Source organism: Chiloscyllium plagiosum, unplaced genomic scaffold (assembly GCF_037043375.1).
Source record: "Chiloscyllium plagiosum isolate Xiang-an unplaced genomic scaffold, Cpla_swu_hap1 HiC_scaffold_10, whole genome shotgun sequence".
Classification (NCBI taxonomy): domain Eukaryota; kingdom Metazoa; phylum Chordata; class Chondrichthyes; order Orectolobiformes; family Hemiscylliidae; genus Chiloscyllium; species Chiloscyllium plagiosum.
Window position 1 is genome coordinate 40,955,115 of NW_028270148.1, and position 19,046 is coordinate 40,974,160.

Here is a 19,046-nt window from a genome sequence, read left to right on the forward strand (position 1 = left end):
GATGGAGTTTGATTTAGATAAATGCAAGATGCTGCATTTTGGGAAAACAAATGTTAGCAGAAATGTTGCTGAACAAAGAGACCTTGGAGTGCAGATTCATAGCTCCTTGAAAGTAGAGTTGCGGGTAGGTAGGATAGTGAAGAAGGCGTTTGGTATGCTTTCCTTTATTGGTCAGAGTACTGAGTACAGGAGTTGGGAGATCATGTTGCAGCTGGACGGGACATTGGTTAGGCCACTGTTGGAAATTTGCATGCAATTCTGGTCTCCTTCCTATCGGAAAGATGTTGCAAAAGCTGAAAGGGTTCAGAAAAGATTTACAAGGATGTTGCCAGGGTTGGAAGATTTAAGCTATAGGGAGAGGCTGAGTAGGCTGAAGCTGTTTTCCCGAGAGTGTCGGAGACGGAGATGACATTCTAGGGGATCAGGTAAATAGAAACGGCCTTTTCCCTGGGGTGGGGGAGTCCAGAACTAAAGGGCATAGGTTTAGGATTAAAGGGGTAAAATTTAAAAAAGAGACCTAAGGGGCAACTTTTTCACGCAGAGGGTGGTGTGTGTGGAATGGGCTGCCAGAGGAAGTGGTGGAGACTGGTACAACAACATTTAAAAGGCACCTGGACGGGTACATGAATAGGAAGGGTTTAGAGGGATATGGCTGGCAAATGGGAGTAGATTAATTTAGGATATCTAGTCGGCATGGACAAATTGGACTGTTTCCGTGCTGTACATCTCTATGACTAATTGGCAAGAGTTAGATTTAGGATCAATAAAAGTCACAAGAAATTTAAGCTTATTTAAAAAGGACGAGAGCTATTCAAAAACTTCATACTTTAAAACCAGACGCTACAACACTCAAGTTGGTTAATTACAATGATTTATGGCTAGTGCAGCCCCAATCATGAAGCATATCAAACTAAAATTTTCAAAAGCAAAGATCAACTTTACTGTCACAAGCTAAAATTATTAGTGCAATTTTAAAAGTACAAATAAAGTTCCTCCTTCTAATTTTGCTATATTCATATCTAATTGAACACTGAGTAAGATGGAAAAAAGAAAAATTCGGAGGGAGTAAGGATATGAAGATTTAATATTAATATCAAACAAGCAACCTACAATGGGATCTTTGCACCAACCAGTGACCAAATAGAGCATCAGTAATTTTCTTAAAAAAAAACAAAGAACCCACAGACCGATGAGGGAAGAGGCCATTTTGGATTTGGTGCTCGGCAACGAGCCAGGACGGGTGTCAGATCTCGCGGTGGGAGAGCACTTTGGTGACAGTGATCACAACTGCCTCACATTTACCATAGCCTTGGAGAGGGAAAGGAGCAGTTACCAAGGCAAGATATTTAATTGAGTAAATGGAAATTAGGACGCTATCAGACAGGAGTTGGGAAGTACAGACTGGGAGCAATTGTTCCACAGAAAGGGCACAGCAAACATGTGGAGACTATTTAAGGAGCAGTTGTTGCAAGTGATGCACGGATTTGTTCCTCTGAGACAGGCGAGAAGGGGTAAGATTAGGGAACCTTGGATGACGAGAACAGAGGAGCTTCTCGTCAAACGGAAGAAGGCAGCCTACGTAAGGTGGAAGAAGCAAGGATCTAGCACAGCTTTAGAGGATTACAGGTTTATAGAAAGGAGCTCAGAAATGGACTGAGGAGAGCCAGGAGGGGGCACAAAAAAGGCTTGGCAAGAAGGATTAGGGAGAACCCCAAGGCATTTTACTCATATGTGAGGAATAAGAGAATGATCAGGGAGAAGATAGGGCCGATCAGGGATAGCAGAGGGAACTTGTGCGTGGAGTCTGAGCAGATAGGGGAAGCCCTAAATGAGTGTTTTGCTTCAGTCTTCACCAAGGAAAGGGACCTTGTTGTGAACAAAAACTTTGAGGAGCTGGGATACTGTCTTGACCAGATCAAGATTGATGAAGTTGATGTGCTGGACATTTTGGAAAGCATTAAGATTGATAAGTCCCCAGGGTCAGACCAGATTTATCCTAAGCTGCTCCGGGAATGAGAAAGGAGGTAGCTAAGCCACTGGCGAGGATATTTGCCGCCTCACTCTCCACGGGAGTAATATCTGAGAATTGGAAGGAGGCGAATGTTGTTCCTCTTTTCAAGGGTAAAGGTAAATCCCTGGCAATTACAGACCAGTCAGTCTTACGTCTATGGTCAGCAAATTTTTGGAAAGAATTCTGAGGGATAGGATTTATGACTATTTGGCAAAGCATAATGTGACTAAAGGCAGTCAGCATGGCTTTGTGAGGGGTAGGTCATGCCTCACAAATCTTACTGAGTTCTTTGATGTGATAAGACAGGTCGACGAAGGTCGAGCAGTGGATGTGGTGTATATGGACTTCAGCAAGGCATTTGATAAGGTTCTCTATGGTAGGCTCATTCATAAAGTCAGGAAGTATGGGATACAGGGATAATTGGCTATCTGGATTCAGAATTGGTTGGCTGACAGAAGGCAGACTGTGGGTGTAGATGGAAAGTATTCTGCCTGGAGGTCAGTGTTGAGTGGGGTCCCACAGGGCTCTGTTCTTGGGCCTCTGCTCTTTGTAGTTTTATAAATGACTTGGATGAGGAGGTTGAGGGGTGGGTTAGTAAATTTGCAGATGACACAAGGGTTGGAGTTGCCATCGATAGTATCAAGGGCTACAATAGGCTGCAGCATGATATAGACAGGATGCAGAGCTGGGCTGAGAAATGGCCCAGATGGAGTTCAACCTGGATAAATGCGAAGTGATGCATTTTGGAAGGTCGAACTCAAATGTTGAATATAGGATTATAGACAGGACTCTTGGCAGTATGAAAGAAGAGGGTTCTGGGTGTGCAATGACATAGATCCCTCAAAGTTGCCACCCAAGTGGATAGAACTGTTAAGAAAGCATATGGTGTTTTGGCTTTCATTAAAAGGGCGATCGAGTTTAAGAGCCGCAAGGTTTTGCTGCAGCTCCCCTACAAGTTCCTGGTCAGAAGAGACTTGGAATACTGTGTCCAGTTCTGGTTGCCCTACTGTAGGAAAGATACAGAGGCTTTGGAAAGAGTGCAAAGAAGGGCTTGCCTTATGAAGAAAGGTTAAATAAACTCGGACTTTTCTCTCTAGGGAGAAGGAGGAAGAGTGGAGACCTGATCGAGGTATACAAGATAATGAATGGAATAGATAGAGTCAATAGCCAGAGACGTTTCCCCAGGGCAGGATTGACTGGTACGAGGAGTCATAGTTTTAAGATATTAGGAGAAAGGTATAGAGGAGACATCAGAGGTAGGTTCTTTAAGCAGAGTTGTGAATGCATGGAATGCGTTGCCAGCTGTGGTTGTGGAAGCAGGGTCATTGGGGACATTTAAGTGACTGTTGGACATGCACATGGATAGCAGTGAGTTGATGGGTGTGTAGGTTATTATATTTTACATTAGGATTAAACCTCGGCACAACATCATGGGCCAAAGGGTCTGTTCTGTGCTGTACTTTTCTATGGTCTATGTAACTGCAGATGCTGGAAATTACAAAGAAAAACAGAAAATGCTGGAAAAACTCAGCAGATCTGGCAGCATCTGTGGAAAGAAAGCAGAGTTAATGCTTCAGGTCCTTCTTCAATGACATCAGTAATTTTCTGTTCTCCAAAGAAGCATAGTAAAGTTCCAACAACAAGGTAATTATTTGTTAGGTCCAAATATTTTACATTATAATATCTTTGTATTATCAGGCTGACGTGCATTCATTCTTCAACAAATTCAAGTTTTGGGAGACATGAGGAAGAAAGAAAGTATTCAAATAAGATCTTTGTCAAAACAACTTCAAGTAACTTTCGCTAATGTGGTGCCACTATCTAAGAAAGGTGGTAAGGAAAAGCCAGGGAACGAGAGACCGGTGAGCCAAACATCAATTGTGGGCAAGTTGTTGGAGGGAATCCTGAGGGACAGAATGTACATGTATTTGGAAAAACAAGGAGTGATTAGGGATAGTCAGCATGGCTTTGTGCGTGGGAAATCATGTCTAACAAACTTGATTAAGTTTTTTGAAGAAGTAACAAAGACGATTAATGAGAACAGAGTGGTGGATGTGATCTATATAGACCTCAGTAAGGCATTCGACAAGGCTCCTCATGGAAGACTGATTAGCAAGAGTGGAGAAAGTGAGGACTGCAGATGCTGGAGATCACAGCTGAAAATGTGTTGCTGGAAAAGCGCAGCTGCGCTTTTCTAGCAAGACTGGAGGCCTGGGACCATGCTGTGTTACAAGGATCGGTGCTGGGTCCACTGGTTTTCGACATTTATATAGATGATTTGGATGTGAACATAGGAGGTTAGTTAGTACAACAGGATCTTGATCAGATGGCCAATGGGCTGGGGAGTGGCAGATGAAGATTAATTTAGATAAATGCAAGGTGCTGCATTTGGAAAAGCAAATCAGAGCAGGACTTTTCCACTTAATGGTAAGGTCCTGGAAGTGCTGCTGAACAAAGAGACTTTGGAGTGCAGGTTCATAGCTTCTTGAAAGTAGAGTCACAGGTAGATAGGACAGTGAAGGCGGCGTTTGGTATGCTTGGTCAGACCGTTGAATATAGGAGTTGGGAGGTCATGCTGCGGTTGTACAGGACATGGGTTAGGCCACGTTTGAAATATTGCATGTAATTCTGGTTTCCTTCCTATCAGAAGGATGTTGTGAAACTTGAAAGGGTTCAGAAAAAAATTACAAGGATGTTGCCAGGTTGAAAGATGAATTATAGGGAGAGGCTGAATAGGCTGGGGCTGTTTTTCCAGGAGCGTCAGAGGGTGTAGAGTGACCTTTTAGAGGTTTATAAAATCATGAGGGCATGGATAGGATAAATAGACAAGGTCTTTCCCTGGGGTGAGGGAGTCCAGAGCTAGAGGGCATAGGTTTAGGGTGAGAAGGGAAAGTTATAAAAGGGACATAAGGAGCAACTCTTTCACACGGAAGGTGGTGCGTGTATAGAACGAGCTGCCAGCGGAAGTGGTAGAGGCTGGTACAATTACAGCATTTAAAAGGCATCTTGCTGAATATATAAATAGAAAGGGTTTAGAGGGATATAGGTCAAGTGCTGGCATATGGGACTAGATTAGGTTGGATATCTGGTCAGCATGGATGAGTTAGACCGAAAGGTCTGTTTCCATGCTGTACATCTCTATGACTCTAGTTTATGCTAATAGATTCAAAATAATATTTATGCAGTTGCTCTAGAGTATGAAAGTTCTTCTACAATGCTCCAAAGAATACAGTGCCCATTGCAAAATGCTGTAACACTGAGTAATAGGGCAATTGGTCACACCAACTATATCTTTTATTTCACTTTTGCATACCACAATGTACTCTTAACATATATTTAACTTTCTCCCATAAAAATGAAATCTTGAAAAGCAAAAGGTTTAAGACAGACAAAATTCTGATATACAAAACAAATATAATGTTCTGCAATATCCTACAGGTGCACAGAAACACCTATTTGCCCGATATAATAAAGACATTTAAGTCATATAACCTAATTCTCATACACATCTGTGGCCATTAATTACCAAGTTAATCGACAATTTCAAACTTGGCATTTAAAAGTCTTAAGATAATTTAAATCAAACTTACTCGCATGTTTATCAGCAAGCACTATTAGACTGTTTGAAATATCCCTGCGTCGGTAAAAACAGACAACCTTTGCTTCCACATTGCCACTTGGAGTCTGGAAAGAACAGAAGTCAAAATATCAATTCATGCTTTTTAGGGCACAGACTTCTATATCATAGTTAATAAGAAAAATAGAAGTGCATGGATGATTAATTGACGTTTCCAACAGTGTGTGCATGTAAGCATGCACATGTTTTATAACATCCTGCATTTACAAAAATAATATAAAGGATTGAGGAAGATGGGTGTGAATCAAAGACCTGAAATTAGGTGGTGTACATATTTAGTATATTATTTATTATGTCTCTTGGAATGTAACCTTCTCTGCCAAATAGAAAACTGGGTTCATTGCTCTTCTTGATGCCATTTCAATTATATCTTTAAAACCATTCCACCTTTAAAAACACTGAAGCAACAGGCTGGTTAAACCAACTTGCAAATAATGTGCAAGTGATGCTTGAGCTGACATGCTTTGCAATTTTCCTCCTCAGTATTACGGTACTCTCTCATTTCTTTTGGGGAGATGGCTTTAACCTGAGTGAATAGGCAATTAAAATGCATTCAAGGTCACCAAAAAAAAAATCAAATGACAAAATTTACCCTACTCTAAACAACAGGCTACAAGGACATCAACTGACCAATGCAGGCTTGGCACTGATGCACAGATGTGCCCATTACAGCACAAGTTTCAGACTGCAATTTTTATTATTAGCTGAGCTGGGAAGTAGGAATTAAAGACCCACTTACTTAAGCTTTTTTAAAAACTCTTGTGGCAGACAAGCTCCTCAGAAGGAACAGCATATGTGGAGACCATCCCCTTCGCCATCTCCACCTTCCTTCCCAAATAAGAGGCAAAGTTCTGACATTTTTAGCCCATTACCTTCTGCTCTAGATGTTAGTGTGATTAACCTGCTCTGAACTGCTTCCAATGCATTTCATCCTTCCTTAAATAAGGTGACCAGAACTGTGCACAGTATTCCAGATAGATTCCGCTTTTGATGCATGTTTGTGTGCAATACCTCCTGTTACTGCTCAGTCTTCTTAAGCCAATCTTCTAAAAATTACACAATGGGCCTGGAGCAGAGGTTGGAGAAACGAGTGTAAGTGCATTCTCAGGGTAAATTTGCAGCCTTTGAATGATACTTCACTGATAATTCAATGCCAATTGCCACCTTCATTCTTTCCTATTCTTCTGAGCCCTTAACTCTGAGGTTGCTCCAGCATGCCAACCCCAACTTGTTCCCATGCAATGCTATCTACTGATTACTTACCATAAGATTAATAAATATCTACCACAAATTAAGTCAGCACCCAGGAATTTCACCCCACCCATACACAGAAGGGGAAAACTATTTAAATAACACAGGTTTGCATTCAGGCAACAAACCTTTGCAAACACATCAATAAAGTCTACATATACAACATCAGTTTCATCACCTTCAGCTATATACACTCAATTCCTCAAAAAGAAATTGGAAAAGGTGCACGGATACCTTTGATATTAAAGAATGACACAAGGTCATAACTGAGAAGATCTTGGCTCAAAAAAATTCACAAATAGAATCGGTATGGATGGACATTAGGATTAGAAGTGTCAAAAAAACTGGTGAGCCAGGTACAGGCTCATTGCCAGTCATAATACTGTTGCAGAGAACATTAAAACAATATTGAAACTTGTAATAAAGATAATGGAATGGGTTGACTTAAAGTTCATAAACAGACTGGGACAATCAAATTGGAAAAGGTAGTCTAGAAGATACGTTTGTTCAATGTTTTAGTTACAGTTTCCAGCAGTAATACTTTGAGGAACCAAAAGCTAATTTAACTCTGATACTGTGTGAAGTTGTAGAAGTTACTTGGTGATGTCACAGCAAATGATCCACTGGGGAATACAACCGGATTCAATATTAGGTCTGAAAATGTTATACACCATCATAAGCAAAAATCTTAATAGGAAACAAAGCTAATTACATAGGTATGAGGGGCGAGCTGGCTAAGGTATATGGGCAAGGTGAACAGACCAAAAGGTGAGGCAGTACACAAACACTTAAAAGCGCTTAAAGAAGCAACTGAAAGTGTTCAACTAAAATACATTGCATTGAAAGACAAAACCTCAGCAAGACCAATCTATTTGTGGCTTCCTGAGAATAAATAAAATATCAGATTATGAGCTATAGGGAGAGGCTGAACAGGCTGGAGCTGTTTTCCCTGGAGCGTCGGAGGCTGAGGGGTGACCTTATAGAGGTTTACAAAATTATGAGGGGCACAAATAGGGTGAATACGCAAAGTCTTTTCTCTGGGGTCGGGGAATCCAGAGCTAGACAGCATAGGTTTAGAGTGAGAGGGGAAAGATATAAAAGACACCTAAGGGGCAACTTTTTCACACGGGGGTGGTACGGGTATGGAATGAGTTGCCAGAGGAAGTGGTGGAGGCTGGTACAATTGCAAATTTTTAGAGGCATTTGTATGGGTATATGAATAGGAAGGGTTTGGAGACATATGGGCCAGGTACTGGCAGGTGGGACGAGATTGGGTTGGGATATCTGGTCGGCATGGACGGGTTGGACAGAAGGGTCCTCAACTCTTGGCTTCCTTTTATCTTGCCCTCAATCCTAATTTAATATTCAACTCCCTAATTCATATGTTATGCTTAAAATTTACCTTTTACAAATTCATTCAACGATCTCCATTTTACAAACAACTTTTACCCGCCAAATAGCAAAACATCCACTGGAAGCATTACGTTATATCTTGTATTTTGCGCTGGTTGATAAATTAAGTATCAAGTAAAATCTAAGAGTCAGAGGCCAAGGGGTGACCTTGTAAAGGTCTATACAATCATGAGGGGCATGGATAAGCTAAATAAACAAGGTCTTCTCCCTGGGGGGGGGGGGGGAAGAGAGAGAGTCCAGAGCTGGAAAACATAGATTTAGGGTGACGGGATAAAAAGTTTAAAAGGGACCTAAGGGGCAACTTTTTCACACAGAGAGTGGGGTGTATATGGAAATGAACTGCCAGAGGTGGAGACTGGTACAATTACATTCAAAAGGCATCTGGATGGGTATATGAATAGGAAAGGTTTAGAGGGATATGGGCCAGGTGCTAGCAAATGGGATTAGATTGGGTTGGGATGTTTGGTCAGCATGGATGAGTTGGACCAAAAGGTCTGTTTCCATGCTGTACATCTCTATGATTTGATGAAATGCATAACAAGGCAGCAGTACCATCAAGCCCCACAGAGATATATGAACATTTATTCCTAGATCACTAAAAACTTGATATAACCTGTACTTACACAACATCTTTAACAGAGAAAAATGTCCTAAGTAAGCATATGGGAAAATGGAAAGAGGCAGAGAAGGTAATATTAGGAGGGGTGTGGGGGTGGCAAAAGATTTATTAAAGGAAGTAGTGTATAGAAACACTGTACTAAAAAAAAGGATATGAATTTAGGAAGTGATTGCCAGGACACTGAGTATACATGGCTGCCTCAGTGGAGATGTCCAGCATCTGCAGTCCTCACTTTCTCCTCAGTGGAGATGAAGAACAGTGATGCACAGGCTGGGCCTCTTACTGAAATATTTGTGTCATCGATAGTCACAGGTGAGGTGCCGGAAGACTGGAGGTTGGCTAATGTGGTTCCACTGTTTAAGAAAGGTGATAAGGCCAAGCCAGGGAACTATAGACCAGTGAGCCTGACCTCGGTGGTGGGCAAGTTATTGTAGGGAATCCTGAGAGACAGGATGTATATGTATTTGGAAAGGCAAGGACCGATTAGGAATAGTCAACATGGCTTTGTGCGTGGGAAATCATGTTTCACAAACCCGATTGAGATTTTTGAAGAAGTAACAAAGAGGATTCGTGATGGCAGAGCAGCAGACGTGATCTATATGGACTTCAGTAAGGCATTCGATAAGGTTCCCCATGGGAAACTGGTTAGCAAGATCAGACTTCATGGAATACAGGGAAAACTAGCCATTTGGATACAGAACTGGCTCAAAGGTAGAAGACAGAGGGTGTTGGGGGAGAGTTGTTTTTCAGACTGGAAGCCTGTGACCAGTGGACTGCCACAAGGATCAGTGCTGGGTCCACTACTTTTTATAAATTTATATAAGTGATTTGGATGTGAGCATAAGATGTATAGTTAGTAAGTTTGCAGATGACACCAAAATTGGAGGTGGACAGCGAAAAAAGTTTAATTTAGATAAATGCAAAGTGCTGCATTTTGGGAAAGCAAATCTTAGCAGGATTTCTACACTTAATGGTATTGCTGAACAAAGAGACCTTGGAGTGCAGGTTCACGGCTCCTTGAAAGTGGAAACGCCGGTAGATAGGATAGTGAAGGCGGTGTTTGGTATGCTTTCCTTTATTGGTCAGAGTATTGAGTACAGGAGTTGGGAGGTCATGTTGCAGCTGTACAGGACATTGGTTAGACCACTGTTGGAATATTCTGGTCTCCTTCCTATTAGAAAGATGCTGTGAAACTTGAAAGGATTCAGAAAAGATTTACAAGGATGTTGCCAAGGTTGGAGGATCTGAGCTAAAGGGAGAGGCTGAACAGGTTGGGGCTGTTTTTCCTGGAGTATCAGAGGCTGAGGGTGACCTTAAAAGAGGTTTATAAAATCATGATGGACATGGATAGGATAAATAGACAAAGTCTTTTCCCTGGGGTAGGGGAGTCCAGAACTAGAGGGCATAGGTTTAGAGTGAGAGGGGAAAGATATAAAGGAGACCTATGGGGCAACTTTTTCACGCAGAGGATGGTATGTGTAAAGAATGAGCTGCCAGAGGAAATGGTGCAACATTTAAAAGGCATCTGGATGGGTATATGAAGAGGAAGAGTTTGGAGGGATATGGGCTGGGTGCTGGCAGGTGGGATTAGATTGGGTTGGGATATCTGGACAGGTTGGACCAAAGGGTCTGTTTCCATGCTGTACATCTCTATGACAATGAACAGAGGATCTGAGGATGATAGTCTCACCCTCATCTCTACCTTAAATAAAACTTGAAAATCACACATCATCAGGTTCTAGTCCAACAGGTGTATTTGAAGGAGCAGCGCATCCATCGGGAAACTAGCAGGACAGGTTCATAAGACACAGAATTTATAGCAAACGATCACAATGTCATGCAATTAAAACAATATATTACACAAACTTAGATGGCTGTTAGGTCTTTCATCTTTTAGAATGGGTGCAGGTTTCAGTTTATTAATATGCAAATCCCAGAACTTCTTTTAAATACCACTCTCAAGATAACAAGTTTTATACAAAAAGGGTGACATCTCAACTCAGACAATGCATTAAAGGTGCGAGGTTAGAGTCAGTCTGTATCCCAACCTTAAGTCAGACTGGTTCTATTTCCAAAGAAAGAATTTATAAAATGTTATATGGACTGATTGCCTGCAAATTGTGTGCTTTTTCAGCAAAAGTATAATGTATCTGCAAATACAATTCTGCAAATTTGCAGCACGTTTGCAGATACATTCCATTTTTGCTCAAGAAGCACATGACCTGCAGGCAGTCAATATAGGCAGCCAGTCTGACCCAAGATTGGAATATAGAGACTCAAACCTCACACCTTTAATGCATTGTCTGAGCTGAGATGTTTGTTTTTTTTGAAAACCTTAAGTTATCTTGAGACTGTGGCTTAAAAGAAGTTATGGGATTTACATGATTAGATTAGATTCCCTACAGTGTGGAAACAGGCCCTTCGGCCCAACAAGTCCACACCAACCCTCCGAAGAGTAACCCACCCATACCCATTTTCCTTTGACTAATGCACCTAACACTATGGGCAATTTAGCATGGCCAATTCACCAGACCTGCACATCTTTGGACTGTGGGAGGAAACCCACGCAGACACAGGGCGAATGTGCAAACTCCACACAGACAGTTGCCCAAGGCTGGAATCGACCTGGGACCCTGGTGCTGTGAGGCAACAGAGCTAACCACTGAGCCACCATGCCACATATTAATGTACCAAAACCTACATCCCATGGTAAAAGATGAAAGACAATCTCGCTTTGTTCAATGTATCATTTTAAGTGCATCACACTGCGACCTCTTGTTATAAATTCTGTGTCTTATGATCCTGTCCCACTCATTATCTGATGAAGCAGCAGCACTGTGAAAGCTACTACTTCCAACTAAACCTGTTGGATTATAACCTAGTGTTGTGATTTTTAACTTTGTCCACCCCAGTCCAACACCGGCACCTCCACATCATGGCTATCTTAAATAAGAAAGTCCCTTATTTTTAAACTCTCTCACCTAATTCAAGTCTGTCCAAAAAAGACAAAATCTTCTTAGTATCTACCTTGTTAAATCCCCTCAGGATCTTGTATATCTCAAAATGATCACTTTATATCCTTCTAAACTCAAAAGAATACAGAAACTGGCACAATCTTTCCTTATTTGATAACCTACTCATTCTAGGAAGAAGTCCAGTGAATCATCTTTGAATTGTTTCTAATGCAATTATGTCCTATCTTAAAAGAAAGGAAAACTGTACTGAGTACCCCAGATGTGATCAAACCCATCAATAATTAGTTTTGCTTTCTCCAGTGCACCAGTGCATACCCACTGGAGCCAGAGAACACACCTCTGTGTCATCACTGAATTAAAAAAAAAATTTCCAGATGTTCCAATAGGATACTCTGGCCATGAAACTGGGATGTGCCTACAACTGTAGCAAAACATCCATACCTTTAGGTTCTATCCTTCTTGTAATGAATAACATTCCGTTTACTGCCCTAATCAGTTGCTTTGCGTGCAAACTAATTTTGTAATTCATGCACTAGTACCTCCAAGTTCTGCAATCTCTCCACATTAAGTGCTATTTTTCTATTCCTCCTGCCAAGATGTACAAGTTCACCTTCCAACATTATACCCCACCTGTCAAACCTTTATCTACTTGTTTCATGTGTCCCTTTGCAAACTTCTTATTGTCTCCTCACAATTTGCTTTCAGAACAATCTATGAATTATCAACAAATTTAGCATTCATATATATGGTCCCTTCATCTAAAGCATTGATGGCACTTACAAGCAGTGAGGGCCCAGCAGGCACTCCACTCATTACACCATGTCAAGCCAAAAATGACCCATTTATGCCCACTCTATTTCTTGCTAGCTGACCAATGCCATTATGTTATCAATGTACAATTTCTCATTTTGGGTAAAATGGAAATATCTTCCAAGACAGGATAGTGTGTGACTCAAAGGGGAATTTGCAGAGGGTGATGTTTGAGGTTGCAGTCTTGTAAAAGTGCTATCAAATAAACCCTAAAACTGCTACAATGTATTTTGTACATGGTACACACAATTGTCATTGTGCACTGATAAAGGGGAGCGAAGCTTTAAAGTAGCAGAACAGGTGCAAAATGGTAGCCCTAGATACTACAAAGTTCTGAGCATTATTTAAGCTGCACCCACCCATACAAGCAAGTTGCCTGCTGCAGACTGCATAGCCTCAGACCCACAGGTGATAAGTGTAATGATTTCAATCAGGTTAATGGTCAGCAGTAATCAACATTGACGGTGGGGAATACAATGATGGGAATTGCTGTTGGAAAACAAAGGAGATGACTAGATACACTTGCTGAACAGGAATTCACAGGAAAGAAGGCTGGATTCAAAATCAAATAGTCTAACAAGATTGTAAGGAATCTAATTCAGGCCAGGACAGTAACAGGAGCCAGTGGTGAAGCTTTGGAGCTTGGAATGAAATCCTTGAGCAGTTAACTTTGGTATTTCTAATATCTATCAGGAGGAAAGGGAAGCTAATCCATAATTGGATGTTAGGTAAGCAACCATGCAACAGATGCAACGTAGAGTCAAAAATGTTGGTGAAGTGTCAGGATTAAGCATTATCATGTAAGAAACACAAACATTTATAGAACTGAAGTGATGTCATTTAGTCAATCACATTTGCGCTGGCTGAAAAATAACTTTCTGGTCTAACCAGATGCATATTGCAATGTTTCATAAATGGGATGATGATTTCTGCCTTTACCACCCTTTCAAGCAGTTATTACCCTATGACTGAAAAGACTTCCACCTCAACTCTTCTCTAATCCTTTGACCCATTACTTTCAACTACCTGCTTCCTGGTTATTGACAGTTTGCTAAAGAAAACAAGTTTTTCCTATTCATTATCCAGGTTCCTCACCAATTTGTACACCTCAATTAAATCCTTTTTTAGGCTCCTCTTCTCTTTCATGACACTTTCCTACAATAATGTGTTGTGGCTACAATCAGTAATTTTGGATCCGTTAAGTGCAATGAGGCAAGTTTAATAAATTATCACAAAGTTATCTCCGAGGGAACAGTGACCATAACAAGGTATAATTTTGCAATAACTTTGAGCATGAGAAATTTGGGTCAAAAACAACTGTCCTAAAACTTAAAGGCAATTATATTGGGGTGAGGGCCAATTTGGCTGGTTTGGGCTGGGAAAGGAGTTTAACAGAAAAGATGGTTGCTAAACAACAACAAAGATTTTAAAATATCCATGACTCTTGGCAAAGTCATATCCCAGTGAGGAAGGAAAACTCTAGCAAAGGAATACAACAACTATGGTTTACCAAAGGATAATAGCAAATTGAAAGAAAAAAAAGGTTAAAAACTTACAATATGGCAAATCTCTACCTGTGATTAGCGATGTTCGAAATAATTTTCACACAAGAATTCTCTAACAGAAATAGAAAGCAATTGTTTTTTTTTAAAAAGAAAAATCAACGAGAGAACTTCCCACCTTTTTATCAAACCTGAGAGAACAGACATTTGACATTTCACGGAAAAGATAGCATTCATTGCACTAGAAACCTCATTCTAGATTATGTGCCCATGTTTCTGAAATGGCGTCAGAAGTCATGACCTCTTGATTTAAAGGCAAGAGTGCTTCTACTAAGCCAAAACTGATAGATAGAAGTTTACCTATCTCACAAAACAAAAGAATGTTCTCATGCACGCTGTGACTTCTGAAGTCATCAGAACAAGCAAAAACCTAATAACAGGACTCACATCTTCTGTTACTACTATCCCATACCCCACAAAATAAACAGGAAGGAGAAAAATATGGAAGAGGGGAAAAATTAGTTTGAATTACCTTCAAAAAACTTACGCACACATTTAAAATACCTTATTGAGCTCTTCTATTCTTCTTATTAAGTAAGGATTACTGGAAGAATTTTCAAAGTAAACGTAGTCTGAAACAAAAAAGTGAAATATAATGAAGTTACATTTCCAAGAACAGTGTTGCCATGAATTTCCTCAAAAGTTCAAAAGGACCACTTACTGATATCACCTCTGATAGTCAGAACCCATACTACAAATAACCCCAGCTGTCCCAAGCCAAGAGTTAACATACCCAGGGTTCCTCTTCCTGACCCAGTGACCTCAAGCAAGGATACACTTGAGGATCTACTTGATTCGACAGCGTCCACAATAAATCAAACTCATTTCAGTCCTGAGCACATTTATAAAATCTGTCAACTGTGACATCTTAACTAAGCATAAGTCACAACTCATACAAGGAGCCATATTTTAAGTCTGTGCACCAGCAGGAACGATATTGGTGTTTTGAGTGTAAAACTGAGGACAAATTGACCTGCATCCTCTCGGGTACCGAGCTGTAATTTGATCAAGATGTTCAAAATGTAAAAGGGAGAGAGAAAAACAACTGACTCTAGTAGTGAAAATAGTTTTAAAATATAAAGGAGAGCTTGTTTAAAAAAAAAACAGTAAAAATGAGATTCTGTAACCCAAAAGGCAACAGATAAATCTGTCAAATGAAATTTTCAAGAATGAGTTTCTAGGAAAAGGCAGATTAATGGATTTGACTTAGGAAGCAATCACACTCCAATGGAACAAACATCAAACTTGAGGGGACAAATGGCCTACTGCTGTCTTAATGATTATATCTAAACTCAGACACAAATAGCATTAACTAGGGTAAGGTAAACAGCTCTAGTGAGCAAGGAGGCCTGGGTACAAATCCCACATGCTCCAGGAGTGTAATAACAACTCTGAACAGGTTGATTAAAAATATCTAAACTGCCCTAATGGTATTCCCAACATCAATGGCTTTATGAGAGATAAAAGTGGCAAAACATTTACAAGCATTCTATTAGAAACTGAACACTATCTTGTAAATCCATTCACTATTAATGCAACAAAAGCATCGGAAAAACAAATATTTTCTACACCAGAAGTTGTTTTTAAGCCATCACCCCATGTACTCGGTACACCAGTAGTTTCTCTCCCAAGTTACATTACTCTTCACATCACAAGCGCTGTTAATTAATGGTTGTCCCAAAGCCTCCACGTCGGAGGGAAGGAAGGCTGGCATCTTAAAGGTTAACAGAAACTGGTGCCAGCTAACACAGATTATCTGCCCGGTGATGCTGCAGCCATGCTATTTAGGCGAAAAGAACTGCACATCAAAAGATGACATTTTTCACCTTAAATGAAATGTGCATTCCGCTTTTGAGTTTATTAGTTGCATTGGTGGTAGTTCTGGGTTGATTATTTAGGGAGGAATGCCTGTTGTACTGCCAGTGAAAGATGTGGGGGGTGGGGGGTGGGGAAGAGGGATGTGTGGAGGAGCGGTGTCAGTGCACCCCCGGGTTTCTAAGGTACAGGCCTAGCACTGAGGGTGAATGTCACTTCGCCATTTTCCTCTCTCTGATAAGAAATGTGTCTGATCAGAGTGACTGACTTCCTCCCACCCACCGCCTTACACAAAGCTGATGCAAATAAAAAGTCACGTAACCCACTTCAAACAACTTTGAAAAATATTAAAGAGTAGTTTTTTTTAAATGGGGGGGGGGGGAAGAAGAGGAGGAAGAAATCTTCGACCAAGTGAGTCCTGAAGATGAACTTTCCCACTGATATTATTTCCGATGGAAAGGTATGATTATTTAAATCTATAGCTCACAGAGTAACTGGAATTAATAAATGAAGCCGGCGATTCTTAAACTGATCATCTCCCCCCCCATCCCGGGCACCGAACTAAATCAATAAACAAACAGCCGCAGGCACCTACCTCCGACCCTGTACATATTTGCCGCCATTCTGCCCCCCTTTTTTTAAATATTGTGGGGGCTTTTTCTTCACCCCTCCCCCGGGTTGATGAGAAGCTAATGATGGAGCCGGGAGTGGGGGGTGGATAGGAGGCGCTTCACTGCCTCCCGCCGCCTTTCAGTGGGGTTTGGGGGGGGGGGGGGGGGGGAGGAGGTATCAGGGAGTAGCTACCGCCGCCCGGAAGCTTCCGGCTCCTTTCGCCGCCTCCTGCTGTTGTGGCAGCGCCGAGGCCAAAGCGGTCTCCCGACGCCCCACCCCCTACAGCCCCTCCCCCCATGCCCTCCCCCTAAAGCCCCGCCCCCATACCACACCCCTTGACAGCCCCGCCCCTACAGCCCCTCCCCATGCCCTTCCCCTAAAGCCCCGCCCCTATACCACACCCCTTCACAGCCCCACCTCAACTGCCCCTCCCAATGCCCTACCCCTTCGCAGCCCCACCCCATCCCCCTTACCCTAAAGCCCCCATGCCTCACCCTTTCACAGTCCCACTCCTTCACAGCCTCACCCCCTGCCCCTCCCCTACAGCCCCACCCTATACCCTTACCCTAAAGCTCCCCATGCCCCACCCCTTCACAGTCCCACTCCTTCACAGCCCCACCCCATGCCCACTACTCGACAGCCCCTCCACCATGCCCCTCCCACACGCCCCACCTCCACAGCCCCTCCCTCCTGCCCCTCCCCTACAGTCCTTCCCCATGGGCCTCCCCTACAGCCCCGCCCCATGCCCACATCCCCGTGCCCCTCCCCTACAGCCCACCTGAATGCCCAACATGCATGCCTCTCCCTTACAGCCCCTCCCCATGCCCAACCCCATGCACCTCCCCTACAGCCCCTTCCCCATGCCCCACACCCATGCCCCTCACCTACAGCCCATCCCCAATGCCCCACCTCTCAACAGCCCCTCCCCATGCCTCTTCCCTCTACAGCCCCTCACCAATGCCCCATCCCTCCACTGCCCCTCCCCATGCCTCTTCCCTCTACAGCCCCTCACCAATGCCCCACTTCCATGTTCCTCCCCTCCACAGTCCATCCCCAAAGCTCCACCTGTCCACAGACTCTCCCCAATGCCCCACCCCACAGCCCCTCCCCAATGTCCCACCTGTCCACAGCCCCTCACCCAATGCCCGAACTCCTCCATAGAATCTCCCCTAATGCCCCACCTCACCACAGCCTCTAACCTTAATGCCCCACCCTCACCATGGCTCCACCTCTAATGCCCTATTCCCTACCACTGCCCCCTCCCCAATGACCATCCTTCACTGACTCCCACCACTACACAGCCCCTCCCTGAAGGTCCCATCCCACCAATGCTGCCACTTCTCTACTGCCCCAACCAGAGTGCCCCACCCTCTCCTCAATGCCACACCCCTAATGCCCCATCACCTCCTCAAGGACCATCCTCACTGCCCCACCCCATCCCTCTACAGCCCCTCCCCGATCCCCCACCCTGAGTGGCCCTCCCCCCACTGACCCTCCTCCACTGCCACTCCCTTAGTGCCACCAATACTTCTCTCACTTAAAAGCAAGCCCCCTTATGCCCCTCCCCAATGCCCTTTCCCTGCACCACTACACTTGCTCCCCATCCCTGCACTTTTCCCCACCCTCTTGTCCAACTCTGCTACTGCCCCTCTTCTTAACCCTGCCCCGCCCCTTCTTCCCCACTGTGCCTCCTCCTCTACTCAGTCCCTCTCCCCAGCACCTCCCCTCAGCCCCTCTTTTTTTGTCCATCCCTTCCTCACTTGCCTTGATCACAGTTTCTCTCCTCTGCCCAGTCCCTCTCAAATTAGATTAGATTCCCTACAGTGTGGAGAGAAGCCCTTCGGCTCAACCAGTCCACACCGACCCTCCGAAGAGTAAGCCACCCAGACCCATTTCCCTCTGACCAATTCAACTAACACTATGGGCAATTTAGCATCACCAATCCACCTGATCTGCACATGTTTGGATTGTGGGAGGAAACTAGAGCACCTGGAGGAAACCCACGCAGACACGGGGAGAGTGTGCAAACTCCAAACAGACAGTTTGGAGGCTGGAATCGAACCTGGGTCCCTGGTGCTATGAGCCCCTTCCTTGCCCAGCTGGTCACCACACCACCTTCCCCACAGTTCCACCCTGATGACTCTACCTCCTCCAACGTTCTGTCTGTCCTCACTCCAAATCTGAAGTCTGCCCCATCCACAACTCCATTTCAATCCTTCCCACATAGATCCTCCCCTAACTGCCCAACCCTGACCTCCCACTGCATCTCTCTCACTTCACCCTGCACTATTGATCCAATCTAATACCCCATCACTGCCCTGTTCCAAAACCCAAACCTCAC

At 43.2% G+C, this 19,046-nt stretch overlaps 1 protein-coding gene across 8 annotated transcripts in view; it reads right to left on the reverse strand.

Moving 5' to 3' along the window:
• The window catches only part of mta3 (metastasis associated 1 family, member 3), a 300,725-nt gene extending 283,848 nt beyond the window's left edge, over positions 1-16,877 (reverse strand). For 4 of the 8 annotated variants that reach the window (XM_087991291.1, XM_087991288.1, XM_087991287.1 and 1 more), the window contains exons 1-3: positions 16,689-16,876; positions 14,783-14,850; positions 5,602-5,695 (exon numbers count right to left, since the gene is read on the reverse strand). In XM_087991291.1, coding sequence (XP_087847417.1) covers positions 5,602-5,695; positions 14,783-14,850; positions 16,689-16,716 — 190 coding nt within the window. In that variant the 5' untranslated portion in view covers positions 16,717-16,876. Of the gene's footprint in view, positions 1-5,601; positions 5,696-14,750; positions 14,851-16,688 lie in introns of those variants that run through there. The other 4 variants (XM_087991286.1, XM_043695693.2, XM_043695692.2 and 1 more) reach the window with 4 other exon arrangements.
• Between the last annotated feature and the right edge of the window lie 2,169 nt (positions 16,878-19,046).